This window comes from Rhinopithecus roxellana, chromosome 2 (assembly GCF_007565055.1).
Source record: "Rhinopithecus roxellana isolate Shanxi Qingling chromosome 2, ASM756505v1, whole genome shotgun sequence".
Taxonomy (NCBI): domain Eukaryota; kingdom Metazoa; phylum Chordata; class Mammalia; order Primates; family Cercopithecidae; genus Rhinopithecus; species Rhinopithecus roxellana.
Window position 1 is genome coordinate 81,962,064 of NC_044550.1, and position 14,725 is coordinate 81,976,788.

The window sequence follows — 14,725 nt, forward strand, 5'->3', positions numbered from 1 at the left end:
CTACTCTAATGCTTGTAAACTACATTATTGATATTAAGTCGTTTTACATTGCTCTGATATCATCCAAAACTCTAGTTCCTTGGAATTTAATCACTGACCAGAGTGTTTATATCAGTTGTTATACAAAATATATTTTTTTCATTTTGGAGAATTTTCTCCTGGGGATGGGTAGAAATGCAGTGTTACTTTTGTGGGGGGTTGGGAGGCTACAGTAAAAGTCTTCTGCATTTTGGCTTCTGCGGTATTACTGTAGTATTTGTCATTTTCAAATTAACTTTGACAGGCCAATACCAGTAATGAAACTCTTAAAATGCTTTCAGTATTCACCTTGTTTTCATGTTTTAAATTTATCTGTAGGCCGGGCGCGGTGGCTCAAGCCTGTAATCCCAGCACTTTGGGAGGCCGAGACGGGCGAATCACGAGGTCAGGAGATCGAAACCATCCTGGCTAACACGGTGAAACCCCGTCTCTACTAAAAATACAAAAAAATTAGCTGGGCGAGGTGGCGGGCGCCTGTAGTCCCAGCTACTCGGGAGGCTGAGGCAGGAGAATGGCGTGAACCCAGGAGGCGGAGCTTGCAGTGAGCTGAGATCCGGCCACTGCACTCCAGCCTGGGGGCAGAGCGAGACTCTGTCTCAAAAAAAAAATAAAATAAAATAAATTTATCTGTAATATGTATACGTTTTTGGAACTAAGGCTATCTAAAAGCCTAATAAGATAGTTTAGTAAGTATATTAAAATTTGTATTTAGTCTTTGTACTTCCAAGAAAATCAGATTCCCTGGCCTCTCCCTTCCATGTCTCCTCCTTACCTGTGCAATTTAAGCAAAAACAGAAACTAGCCTACCACTAAGTGGCTCCTGAAACAAGTACCAATGTACTCTCAGCCTTCCATACCTTTTCCTTTTTTTCTTCCCCATTTTCCTTTGCTGCTTCCTTGTGTTTTTGTTTTTGTTTTTGTTTTTTGTTTTTCTCTCCACCTGTCTTAAACTGACAATTCAGAACACAAAAGGGCTGTTTACGCAGGAAAAAAAATACTATCTCCTAGAAGTAGAAAAATTCATGTAGCCTGTAGTTCCCTAAGTGGTGGCAGGTTTTTTGGTTGTTTTTTTTTTTTTTTTTCAATCTTGGAAGAATCTTTTTTACACCTAAAAGCTCTTTTGAAAAAGTAAATTTATATTGCATTATAATCCTTTTCATAAAAGGATGATGGGAGTTTTTATAATTTATAAAAAGTACATAGATATTAAGATGTGGGGAAGAAATTGTTGTAACTTACCTACTTATACATTTGAGAAAGATGCATACTTTAAAGAAAAATTTGCAAAGTTACCTAGTTTTTTTGCCAGTAGTCCTAAGGGATGACATCAGAACCAATTTATTAATGTTTTATTCTTGTCAATTAACAAATATGTATTGAGTACCTTACTCTATACCATATGGTAGTCTTTGAATCAAGTTGATAATGATATGGGTACTTGGCAGTCATTCTTCACAACTCCAGTTATGCATGTCATGTCTAGAGGCTATGCCATTCAGTAAATGGTACCCAGTAAGGTTTTTAATGTGCTTGATCTGTTAAAACAACTTAAGAAACTTCAGTTTTTCTGTGTTCCTTTAATATATTGAAATCAGTGCAGCATTACTTAAAAGCTTTCTGTAAACTGTAAAGGTGGTTATAGTTTGAACTCATTTTTAAATTGACAAGACAAACATTGAAGTAGGACTATAAAGACTGACTTGCTGTGTGTTTTTTAAACGAAGTCACTTAGTTCTTTGAGCCTTTATTTTCCAAAATAAGTTAGGTATGTGGACTAAGTGGCTGCTAAGGTTCCATTGAGTTTATGTTTTTATGTAATTTTTTAATTTAATTTTTTAACTTCACATTTATATGTTTTAGATAGTTTAAGATAAAAAAAATGCAGATTTTGGCAAAATAAATGTAATCTGTTCATTTGTTCTGTCAGCAAAGATGTGTTGAACACCTGTGTTCTAGGATGAGGATACAGGCTGCATGATGTGTCTCTCACTTCCAAATAAAATGAATAACGTCAAGACCTTCAAAAAGCTTCAGCTTTCTCTTCACTTAAATATGGGAAACACTGAAATATGGATTATTCATTGTTTCTCAAATATACTTTTCATTTCAGTTTGCTATTATAGATCTTAAAATTTTATTACAGAGGGTTCTTGTATACAATGTTGGATTAAGTTATTAAAATCTGTTTAGATAATGGTGATTATCTTTGTACAGTGAAACCATTAAAAAGAAGTTAACTGAAGTTAGCTCATATTCAATTTCATTATGAACCTGCAGGATTATATTTTTTGATGCAATAAGTTATAACCTCAAAATATGTGCTTATCTCTCATGTGAAATTGAATACTGATAACAAATTGTATATTCAAAAATTTATCCCCCAAACTTTTATATCAATATTATATCAGTCTAAAAATACTTTTACATATTTGTCATTTTCACTTAAAGGTAAAGCAAAAAGGACGTCATGTGCTCTCTTTTGCATAAAACCTGGTGGAAAAAATAATTACAGGATAATGAGAAGATGTATTTCATGTGGTTGGGGGGGACATGCCTATATATTCATGAATTATTTAAACTTATATTAAATATGGTTTTTTTTTTTTTTTTTTTTTTGAGAAGGAGTCTCGCTCTGTCACCCAGGCTGGAGTGCAGTGGCCAGATCTCAGCTCACTGCAAACTCCGCCTCCCGGGTTTACGCCATTCTCCTGCCTCAGCCTCCCGAGTAGCTGGGACTACAGGCGCCCGCCACCTCGCCCGGCTAGTTTTTTGTATTTTTTTAGTAGAGACGGGGTTTCACCGTGTTAGCCAGGATGGTCTCGATCTCCTGACCTCGTGATCCGCCCGCCTCGGCCTCCCAAAGTGCTGGGATTACAGGCTTGAGCCACCGCGCCCGGCCCAAATATGGTTTTTTAAAAAAGTTAATTCTTTATATGCAGACCAACATGTTAGCAAAAATCCACAGAAATTTAGAGTATATAATCTATAGATTGCTCCCAAGAGAGCTTAGGATTTTGACTCTAATGATTTCTCCCTGTTGACAATTTTCTTCCCAACAGGCATAAACATTTTTTTGGATGGCTATGTTCCAACAGAAAACTTGAGATTCAGAGATGCATCGCTTGTTTTTAAAGTGGCTGAGACAGCAAATGAAGAAGAAGTTAAAAAGATGTGTATGTATAAATATCCAGGAATGAAGAAAAAAATGGGAGAGTTTGAGCTGGCGATTGTAGCTGGAGAGTTTACAGATTCTGAAATTATGGTGATGCTGGGGGAAAATGGTAAGTTTTCGTTTTGTTATAAGTAAAAATCTTTCTGTTTAGTAAATTAGTTTTAACTATTTTGTGGAAAGATTTGAATCATATGTTATAGGGCTAGAATATGGAGTTTTATTTAAACCCATAATTTTCTTAGTGTACTTTCACAGTTTTTTGGCATTGTGTAATTCAGTTGCACTGTAATTCAATCAGGTTAATATTTCTTATTTTGTTTTATAACCTCCAGTGAAAATAAGGTGTTCTTTGTGAGCTGGTTTTTTACATGTAAATTAATAAGGCAGTTATTAATCTTATAAATTGACTAAGGAGGAAAGGATAAATGGTGATTCAGAAACAATCCAGCTTTAAAAATTTTTTCCTCATATACTTCAGTGTGGAACTTTTTTTATTTTAAATTCAGAGCAATCTATCTTTGTAAATAATTGTATTACCAACAAATATTTCATAATAAATTGTCATAAGTATAGGTATAAGATGAGTTTGACTACTAAATATGTGATACTGTCTTCATGATTTAAGAACTATTTGAATTGTAATCTTACAGCTTACAAAACTATAGAAGATAAATTTTATATAAGATTGTTACAATGTATCAGTGTTTAGATAATGGGAATTTTGAATTGAGTTGCAATTAATTTAAATATTTTATATAAGTAAACTTTTAAGATTACAGTTATCTTTCATAAAATAGTCTATACTATCTTAATAAATTGTGTGCCCTCATAATTTAGCTAAGTAAATCTTTTCAAACTATTGCAGGATTTAAACTTTATAGATATACCATTTATTAAAATTGTCATATAAGCTTTGACTAGTCTTTATTCCTCTTAATTAGCTTAGAATGACACTTCAGAGGTGAACCATGAAAGACTAAGTATTTTTCTATATAAACTTCAGAATTCAATAATGTCAGTGTATATCTTTAAAACAAATTTCTCAGTTAAAACTAAATAGGACATAGTGTTTTACTTTAAATGTCAAGCATCTTTCAGATCAAATTGTCATATATTGTGTTACCAGGAACGGGTAAAACGACATTTATCAGAATGCTTGCTGGAAGACTTAAACCTGATGAAGGAGGTACAGTTGTAATTGTTGAGTCTTTTTACACTGTTCTACACAGTAAACTTTAAAGATCTGGGCAGTTTTTAGTGTCTTATGTATTTCATTATTTTGCAGGAGAAGTACCAGTTCTAAATGTCAGTTATAAGCCACAGAAAATTAGTCCCAAATCAACTGTGAGTTATTATTTTTTATATGGTTACTAAAGAAAATTTTGTATATAATGCTTATAGCTTTTATCTTTTACTGTATTAAAATTTTTCTCCAAATTAGATTCTATACAGTTCTATTGGTAGTTTCTAACAGAGTTATTAAGAGTCCAATCCTTGATTCATATCCACTGCTAAGAAAGTGCTTTAAAGATGTTTGTCACATTTGGCCGGGCGCAGTGACTCACGCCTGTAATCCCAACACTGGGAGGCCTAGGCCAGCGAGCGGATCACAAGGTCAGGAAATGGAGACCATCCTGGCTAACATGGTGAAACCCCGTCTCTACTAAAAATACAAAAAATTAGCCGAGCGTGGTGGCGGGCGCCTGTAGTCCCAGCTATTCAGAAGGCTGAGGCAGGAGAATGGCATGAACCCGGGAGGTAGAGCTTGCAGTGAGTGGAGATTGCGCCACTACACTCCAGCCTGGGTGACAGAGCGAGACTGTCTCAAAAAAATAACATAAAAGGATGTCATCTTTTTGCTAAATAAATCATTAAAAACCTAATGTATTTTGTGCTTCAAAGTGACACCAGCAAGAACATGAAAAGGCTACCCACAAGATGGGAGAAACATTTGCACATCATATATCCATTAAAGGACTTGTATCCAGCATACATAAAGAAATCTTACAATTAAAAATGAGCAAATGTCTTTAAGTTATTCAGCCATAAAAAGAAATGAAATATTAACAAATGCCACAGTATGGATAAACCTTGAAACCATTATGTTAAAGTTAACCTCCTTTGATTTTTGCAGGTGTTGTAATGAACTCCTCAGTACCTCACCATTCAATTTATGTTTTGTCTACTTGGCTTAGCTTATCATAAAAGTTTTATCATTGATACTCTCTATAAGCTTAGATTTAAATTCTAAAATTCAGCCTTATCCTGAAACAGCAAGGAAAAGCTATCTTAGGATTCATCCCTTCATTCCTAACACACTGTCATGCATTTTGTGTTCTCTCTTACTGACTGCCTAATGTTGCTTGATACCCACTTTGACCTTTGGAATTTCTACTCTTGAATGTTTTTTCCCCTGAAACATTATTTGCTTGTTACTTTCTAATTTTAAGATTATTATTGCAGGGGCTGTGGAGTGGGGAAAAAAAAAAATATATTGTTGCAGGCTGGGCACGGTAGCTCATGCATGTAATCCTAGCACTTGGGGAGGCTGAGGCAGGAGAGTCACTTGAGCCCAAGAGTTTAAGATCAGCCTGGCCAACATAGATCCCGCCTCCACAAAAACTTAAAAAATTGCTTCAGCATGGTGGTACATGCCTGTAGTTACAACTCCTCTAGAGGCTGAAGTGGGAGGATCACTTGAGCCTGGGAGGTTGAGGCTGCAGTGAGCCCTGATCATGCCATTGCACACCTGGGCAATGGAGCAAGACCCTGTCTCAAAAGAAAAACAAAATCCCTTTTTACTTGTTGTACATGATGGGTTTTGAATAGAAAATCTCAAAACATGTCATAGATGGTGGAAACACATTGATATCTGTTGGTGAAATATTGATATACTCTTATTCTGAAGCTTAACTTTGTCAAGATTCATTGAGTTCTGTAGTGAAATTTTATCATTTAAATACTTTTTTCTATTAAAAACAGGGAAGTGTTCGCCAGTTACTACATGAAAAGATAAGAGATGCTTATACTCATCCACAATTTGTGACAGATGTAATGAAGCCTCTGCAAATTGAAAACATCATCGATCAAGAGGTACTTTAACATAATTTTTTAAATTTTATTATTATTTTGAATTTTGGATGCCTTTACATGGTTTGCTAAACTCCTCCAATTAGGTGCAGACATTATCTGGTGGTGAACTACAGCGAGTAGCTTTAGCCCTTTGTTTGGGCAAACCTGCTGATGTCTATTTAATTGATGAACCATCTGCATATTTGGATTCTGAGCAAAGACTGATGGCAGCTCGAGTTGTCAAACGGTAAATATCTTGCTCATAGAAGTATTTTGATTATGTGTACTGTCCTACAAGTGTGCTTAATATAACAGTGGAATGTTTTATGATATAAAGCTGTAAGATTTCAAAATCATTGTGTTTTAGTTTCATACTCCATGCAAAAAAAACAGCCTTTGTTGTGGAACATGACTTCATCATGGCCACCTATCTAGCGGACCGTGTCATCGTTTTTGATGGTGTTCCATCTAAGAACACAGTTGCAAACAGGTAAAATTACTTTTTAATATGTTCAAAGTAATTCATTTTAAATTTTCCAATAAATAGTAAAGTCACTGACTTTAATTTTTAAAAAATGAAAGCTGGAAATTTTAGACCTGATTCTGTGACTCCTGAGATCATTGGTGTTGGGGACTGGATGGGACCATGTAAAAGAGTAGTTTTTAGGCTGCAGTGTAGAATCCTTCACCAGGAAGATAAAAAGCTGTGGGCCCCTCACCTTTTCTTTCAGCTTAACTTTTGTTTGCTTTATTATTTGAATCTCCCAAAAAAGATTGAAAACTATTGCTTTCATACATGATAGAAAAAGAAAACAAGGTTCAAAGAGGATACATGATTTGTCCAACTGATACTGACAGTGATTGAGCTCACAGTGGATCCCAAATATCTAGTGTTGATCTATAGCAGAGTTAAAATAAATGGTTTTACCTTTTTCCTTTTCTCTTCTCATTTTTCCTTGTTAGCCTGATTAGGAGCACTTGCAATATAGAGAAGCCTAACATTCAGATCAGATCAGGTTATGAGAAATTCATTTTACCTTTAGTGCTAAAGCCTGTATTATTAGATTGAGCTAAATGAAATTACTGGTGTTCAGTTTTCACCTACAAAACCAGCAGTTTCATGTGGTTTCAGCATGTTTTCTGGTATTGGAGAGCAAGGAATGAAGTTGCCATTTTAATAATTCATCTAAGAAATAAAAGTATTTTGCTGGGCTTCTTCCCTGAATTCCTTTTTTTTTTTTTTTTTTTATAAATTGAGAATTACATATTTCTTGAAGAGCCAAGGAAATTTCTTAGTATATATGATGTTTATTTGTTCATCTAATGATATCCCACCTATTTACACAATTTTAAAATGTTTCACATGTATGTTGTGATTTGGCATGATTTAAGAACTAGCTTGGGTAAAAACGATGAAGTATAGAAATTTAGAAAGGAGTTATCACTGAAAACCACTATTAGGAGGACATATTACCTCCAGTAACAAATTTTTCATATAAATATAACTTTTTAAGATTCTCATCTCCCCTAAAAATGTGCAATTTGAGATTCTGTAATCTACTTATTAATGATCTTGTTTTTCTAAAGTAGTACTTTCGTCTTAAATGTTTCTTTCACCAGATTAGAAATCCAGGTTAATTTTTTTGTTTTGCACAAAAATATTATAGCCAAGAAAACTATATAGTCCAAGCAAAGCCATTTCTGAACATAGGATTTGTAGTATGGTGTTACACTGTTATCCAGATGATTTATGATTGGGGAATTTGAGGCAATAGTAATTCTTAAAACCCTTCATCCCAAAAGGTAGTTACATTTCTGAAGTAAAATTTAATCAAAATTGATTTTTTTTTTTTTTTCTTCTAGTCCTCAAACCCTTTTGGCTGGCATGAATAAATTTTTGTCTCAGCTTGAAATTACTTTCAGAAGAGATCCAAACAACTATAGGCCACGAATAAACAAACTTAATTCAATTAAGGTATGTAGAAAAATTGTCTTAAATCATGGATCACTTTGATCTCAGTGTAAATGACTGAAAGGCTATTTAAAAATCAGTAACATATGGCTGGGCACTGTGACTCACGCCTGTATTCGAGCACTTTGCGAGGCCAAGGCAGGCAGATCATTTGACGTCAGGAGTTTGAGACCAACCTGGCCAACATGGTGCAACCCCATCTCTACTAAAAATGCAAAAATTAGCCGAGTCTGGTGGCAGGTATCTGTAATCCCAGCTACTCGGGAGGCTGAGACAGGAGAATCGCTTGAACCTGGGAGGTGGAGGTTATAGTGAGCTGAGATCGTCCCACTGTACTCCAGCCTGGGCAAAAGAGTGAGACTGTATCTAAAAAAATAAAAATAAAAACAAAAACAGAAAAACACCATATTTTGTTTTAAAATTCCTATGATGTTTACAATTTAAGACCCAATGGCATACTTTAGTCTGCAGTAGGCAGCAGTTGTAACGTAGCTGTCATTGCTGTGTGAAGTCAGAGCTGTTCCTGTTGTCTCTAAGTTGTATCACAGTTGTACTACCTATATTGATTACCATTTAAAATGTCTTGGGGAAGATTACACTAATTCACCATTGTAACAAAGAATTTTTTAAGAATACCTTAACTAATTTCTGTTATATTTTTTAATACATGATTAAAAGGTATATTTTAGGCTGAGCGCGGTGGCTCATGCCTGTAATCCCAGAACTTTGGGAGGCCAAGGTGGGCGGATCATAAGGTCAGGAGATCAAGACCATCCTGGCTAACTTAATGGTGAAAACCCATCTCTACTAAAAATACAAAAAATTAGCCAGGCATGGTGGCATGTGCCTGTAATCACGGCTACTCAAGAGGCTGAGGCAGGAGAATCACTTGAACCCAGGAGGTAGAGGTTGCAGTGAGCCAAGATGCACACTGTACTCCAGCCTAGACAACAGAGTGAGTCTCTGTCCCTGTCCCCCCAACACCCCCCCCAAAAAAAAGAAAGTATATTTTAAAAGTCTAAACAAGCTCCTGGAATGAGGAAAACATTGTGTCGACTTAATTGACAATGGTTTTTGTCTTTGTAGTACACAGTTGTGCACCCTACAGTTGATTTCCTCTGTGAAATAGTTTTTGTTTATTAAAAGGCAAAAATCTTCATCACTCAGAAACAGAAAGTAAATGAACTCTGAAAGCATTTCTGCATTGTTTTTTGGGTTTTGGTTTTCGTTTGGGTTTTTTTTTTTTTGAGACAGAGTCTCACTCTGTCACGCAGGCTGGAGTGCAGTGATCTCGGCTCACTACAACCTCTGCCTCCTGAGTTCAAGCAATTCTCTGCCTCAGCCTCCTGAGTAGCTGGGATTACAGGTGCCCGCCACCACACCTGACTAATTTTTTGTATTTTTTTTAATAGAGACAGTTTCACCATCTTGGCCATGCTGGTCTTGAACTCCTGACCTCGTGATCCACCTGCCTTGGCCTCCCAAAGTGCTGGGATTACAGGCGTGAGCCACCATGCTGGCCATCATTTCTGTGTTTAATATCTGCAGTGCCTCAAAGTGTTTACATTTTATAACTGTATCCATCCTTAATGCTTAAAAGCTTTAGAAGTATGTTATACATAGTTCTGCTGTGGCATTTATTTTCATATTTGTAAGTCCTAGCTTTGCTGCTAAACCATGAGCTCTTGGAATGCCAGAGGCAAAGTTATCTTGCACGTCATTGTATTCTTAAGCACCTAACAGTATGTCTGGATGCCCTTACCCTTTATTATATATTTTGTTTTTAAATTATTGATATTACTTCTTGGCCAGGATAGAGAAATGGTAAGTTCTCACATAAAACTGAAGAGTTGTCTCAGTTTTGAAAAGCATATTGGGTAGAAAAGAAGAATTTCTTCTGAAGCATTAAGGACACTTTGTATTGTCATTTTCTTAGATAGACTCGTGGTTCAGTCAGCATCAGTTAATCATTTCTGTATGCCTACTCACTTTAAGATAGTCATACCTTAATCCTAATAAGAGAACAGCTCAACAAGTAGGTAGGTGAGATTGTTACTGGCCAGTATTGGAAAAAATTATATATATATATATATTATATTATATTTTTTTTTTTTTCTGTAATAGGCAGATCTCAGACTGACAGTATGCTACATTTTGGATCTGGAGATTAGAGTTGCATTGATGAAAACGGAATTAGTTTTCCCAGAAATAATACATAGCAAAATTTTATATATGTAAGGCATCTTATATAAAGGGACTTCGCTTGAGTTGCTGCAAGTGAGTCATTCTAGCATTAAGGATGGGGCAGAGGTAGTTATCTTTCCTTTGAGCAGTGGACCCAGGAATATCCAGAAACAGATGGTGTGTGCAGAACAGGTTGTACAGGCCCTTATGTTGTAAACACTGCTAAGTAATACCATCAGTGAAAGTGTACCTTTACCTATAGTAGAATGGTGTTGCTGATTTTTGTTGCTTGTTTTCTTTTTTAGGATGTAGAACAAAAGAAGAGTGGAAACTACTTTTTCCTGGATGATTAGACTGACTCTGAGGATATTGATAAGCCACTTATTAAAAGGAATATTTGCTAGAATTTTTGTCATGTAAAACTTCAATCGGGATTTTATGCCCCACATACTCTGGAACTTGAAATATAATTTACTTAATATAACATAAAAAGCCAGTTGGGTTCTAAATTGTAGTTGAAACACAGAAAATGCCACTTTTCTGTTCCTGATGAGGCCCTTTTGTGCATAATATTCTAAAATGAAGACATTTCAAGCTATACAAATTACCTCCAAGTGTTCATGATGTATGGGAAGATTTTCAGTAGGTGTATTATATTCACGTACCAAATGCTAACCAGTGTTGCTCCATTTTTTAAATCTTGAAAAGGGTTTCTGTACTTACCTGGTTTGCCAAGTATGCCAGTGTGATGAAACTGCCCTTGTTTTAAAAGCTGGTCAGAGATTCCACTGATTGACATTTGATAAATAAACATCAGGATTATGTTTATTATTTGTTTTCAGTCTTTGCACTATCAGTATGTGGTTTCCGAGGAAGATTATCTACTACAAAACACCACTGTTGGAAAAATAGGTATTTTTTAATTGTGTTTAATTTTTTTTGGTGCTTTTAAACACGTTTAGCAAAAACCAGTTCAGTTCCCTTCCCCCCCAAAAACCCCTAACTTTACTCTGAATTTTTGTTTTTGCATTCCATAAGGTTCTGTATTCAGTCATTCTCTAGGTAATGTCATTTTTGTACACATATATTTATATAACCACTGATAGAGATTTAGGAAAAAGCATTTCTAAAGAATATTTGCTTCCCTTACAACTACCGACTCGAAATCTTTAAAGATGGTGCCTAAGCATCTATGTATTTTTTTTAAGTTCCAGAGATTTTTCTGGTGGGCAGCCCAGGATTATAAACCATGTCCCTAAAGGCAACATTAATGCAAAAGTCCCCAGATAGCAATACAAAGTATCCCTTGGTACCACATATTCATTTCTGAGTTTGGATATAGAGCACATTATCTAAACCATTTTTTAGTTCCAAAAGCCCATCTAAATTTCTTGAGTTCCTGCATTTTGAACAAGATTGCCTGGAGCCACTTTAAGTTGTACTTCTGACTAAACTGGAATTATGAGTGAGGAAGAGTGTTTACTAAATAAATGACTGGGGCAAGTAAAATTGAGGGGAAATTAGAAAGTATTTGACAAACTTTAAGAGCTACTTGAAATAATGGAAGTCTTGATTAATATGCAAATAATGGCTAGAAAGTATGGTTTAACTGGACCCCATTATGCCTTTTAAAAAATAATTTCAGTAACCCATAAATACATGTTGTAAAAAATTCAGATATACAGAATGGAATAAAAAAAGATCTCCTTTTATTACCCTCACAAAGGTTACCAGCGTTTGAATTTAATAATGTATATTCTTTCATGCCTTTTTCTGTGCACTTACCTAAGTGTGTATATGTAAAGGGTTTGTTTTGTACACAAATGGGATTATACTAAAATAAGTAATGCCTATTTTTAAGGATAGGTTAAATTTGTGAATTATTATTTCAAATATATTGAATAAAATAAGCAAAAGCTATTGTTATTTACTGATCCTGGATTGTCTTAAAGTACTTGTGATATAACAAGAGCACAGTTCTACTTACTGCTAATGACAGAATATGTATTAAAAGTATTTTCATGTAAATGAAATTTAAAATATGGATCTTAAAATTTTACATAGCAATAGAAAGGCCTACAATTGCTAACACAAGAAAAATGTTTATAAAATCAGTATTACATAGAGCATCAGTGCATATGTTAGCAAAAAGAATGAGACTATTTGATATGTCCTAATTGGAAAAAGTCTCAAATACTTAAAAAACAAAAAATTGGAGCAGTTTATATACTACCATTTTTGTGAAAATATACAGAATATTGAAATATACAAAGGAATACTCAAGACACAGATTGCTTTTGACAAGGACAATTTGATCAAATAGAAAAAGACATTTATATATACACATACATAATACTCTTTGAATTTTACATTTTGCATGTGATTAAAAATCATTGAAATTGTTTTTTGTCTTGAGGCTTTTTTCTTTTTTTTTGAGGTGGAGGCTTGCTCTGTCACCCAGGCTCGAGTGCAATGATGCGATCTGCACTCATTGCAACCTCCGCCTCCTGGGTTCAAGCAATTCTCCTGCCTCAGCCTCCCCAGTAGCTGGGATTACAGGCACCCGCCACCACGCCTAGCTATTTTTGTATTTTTAGTAGAGATGGAGTTTCACCATGTTGGCCATGCTGGTCTGGAACTGAACCTCAGGTAATCCACCCACCTTGGCCTCCCAACGTCCTGGGGTTACAGGCATGAGCCGCTGTGCCCGGCCATTGAAGTTTTTAAATCATCATTGGATAATCCATATTTTCTGTGTTCACTTCGTGTAGTCTTAAAGGCAGTGTATTGATGCTGCAACTATTTTTTTTTTTGCAATTTAGGTTAACCTAATTTTAGTCTACAAGCATTTTAAAGTCCAGACTTGTATCTGTCTTAACACTCAGTATATATAGCATGGTGTCTGGCATGTAGTGGCCTACTGTATTGAAGGAATGAACCTGCATGTCTCAGAGAAAGTAGGAAGACTACAAAACTGCTGTGTTCTATAATTTCCTTCATGTTCATCAATATACTCGGATACAGGTATGTCAAGTCCTTAACCCCAGTGCCTAGTCTATTGTGAGCACTCAGTGAGCGGTTCAGAGAGAAAGTAATCATTCTGGGTTGGAATATCAGAAAGGACTACATAAAGTTATTAGGTCCCAGGAAACAGTAACAGCAGCCATCTTACTGAGTTAAAAGGAGAAGTGAGATAATCCACAAAAAGCAAAATACATGTCTGTCAGAGGCAGAAAGGAACATGGGCATTTTAAGAGATTAATGGAAGGAAATGATGGATACAGGCTGATTGTGATGAGCTTTCTGCGCCTTCCAGATTGAAGTTAGTTTTTACATGCTGAAAGTAGGAATTGAAGAGATAAAGCAAGGCCAGTTAGAGAAGCAGAAATATCAAGACAGTAGTTGTTCCAGAGCTTCTACTTTAATTTTTCACCCCTTTAATTTTTTAAAACCTTTCTACTCTGTCCACTTAATACATGCAGGTCTAAACTTGGGTGCATACTGTGCTGACTGTTGCTCTTGGAAGATGGTTTCCTTTGTAGTATTTCAGTTTGTGAGCAGATGTTCAGTGAGGCTGTATCTGAAAATTCTGAGATTTTGTGTAGCAGATACCATTTCTCCTCAGCCCTGTACTCACCACCACCACTACCACCTCTGCCAATTTGTTAGGGAGACAGTATGCCCAGTCCCACATGGTTGGTCATAATTGGTCTAAGACATAGAAAATCCTCTTCCACACTTACCTAGTCTCTTGCAGTTAAGCCATATGACCTAAGTGCAAGAGTTCTAACCAGTAAATTGAAACCTCTTGAGGGTTTTCTAGACAATATCTCAAGAAAACCTCGTTTTCCTAATAAAGGGAAATGATTATCTGGTACTGCTGCTTGAGGGTGTAGTATATGGAGCAAGCATTTTATGCCCATAAGGTGATACATATAAGGGAAATGCAAAACAAGCTACAAAAATGTTACTCCTGACATCAAAACTGCACAAGCGCCAGTAGCCACTTCTCCACATTTTTTGAGAAATCCCTATTTGTTTAAACCTGGTTAAGTCAGTGGTTTCCTGTTTGCCATCAAGAAACCTCCCTGGCTGAGGTCTTTTCCTTCAGAGGCTCTCCATTTGCCTTCTGCCAGCGGAGCCAAGTGTGTTACCACCCTGGAACCACTTTTCAGTTTTCCTAGTTTGTGACTTTCAGGACCTCAAACCTAAATGAATGTGGTAACATTTTCAGTGGTGGTTTTGTTTTTTGCCTTTAAGAAACTGGATCCCAGGCCAAGATAGTT

At 35.7% G+C, this 14,725-nt stretch overlaps 1 protein-coding gene across 2 annotated transcripts in view; it reads left to right on the top strand.

The window, feature by feature from the left end:
- The window catches only part of ABCE1 (ATP binding cassette subfamily E member 1), a 31,933-nt gene extending 19,558 nt beyond the window's left edge, over positions 1–12,375 (top strand). For both annotated transcript variants that reach the window (XM_010361213.2, XM_010361222.2), the window contains exons 11-18: positions 3,099–3,320; positions 4,338–4,397; positions 4,497–4,555; positions 6,194–6,304; positions 6,388–6,530; positions 6,651–6,773; positions 8,147–8,258; positions 10,745–12,375. In XM_010361213.2, coding sequence (XP_010359515.1) covers positions 3,099–3,320; positions 4,338–4,397; positions 4,497–4,555; positions 6,194–6,304; positions 6,388–6,530; positions 6,651–6,773; positions 8,147–8,258; positions 10,745–10,792 — 878 coding nt within the window. In that variant the 3' untranslated portion in view covers positions 10,793–12,375. The remainder of the gene's footprint in view (positions 1–3,098; positions 3,321–4,337; positions 4,398–4,496; positions 4,556–6,193; positions 6,305–6,387; positions 6,531–6,650; positions 6,774–8,146; positions 8,259–10,744) is intronic.
- The last annotated feature ends 2,350 nt before the right edge of the window (positions 12,376–14,725 follow it).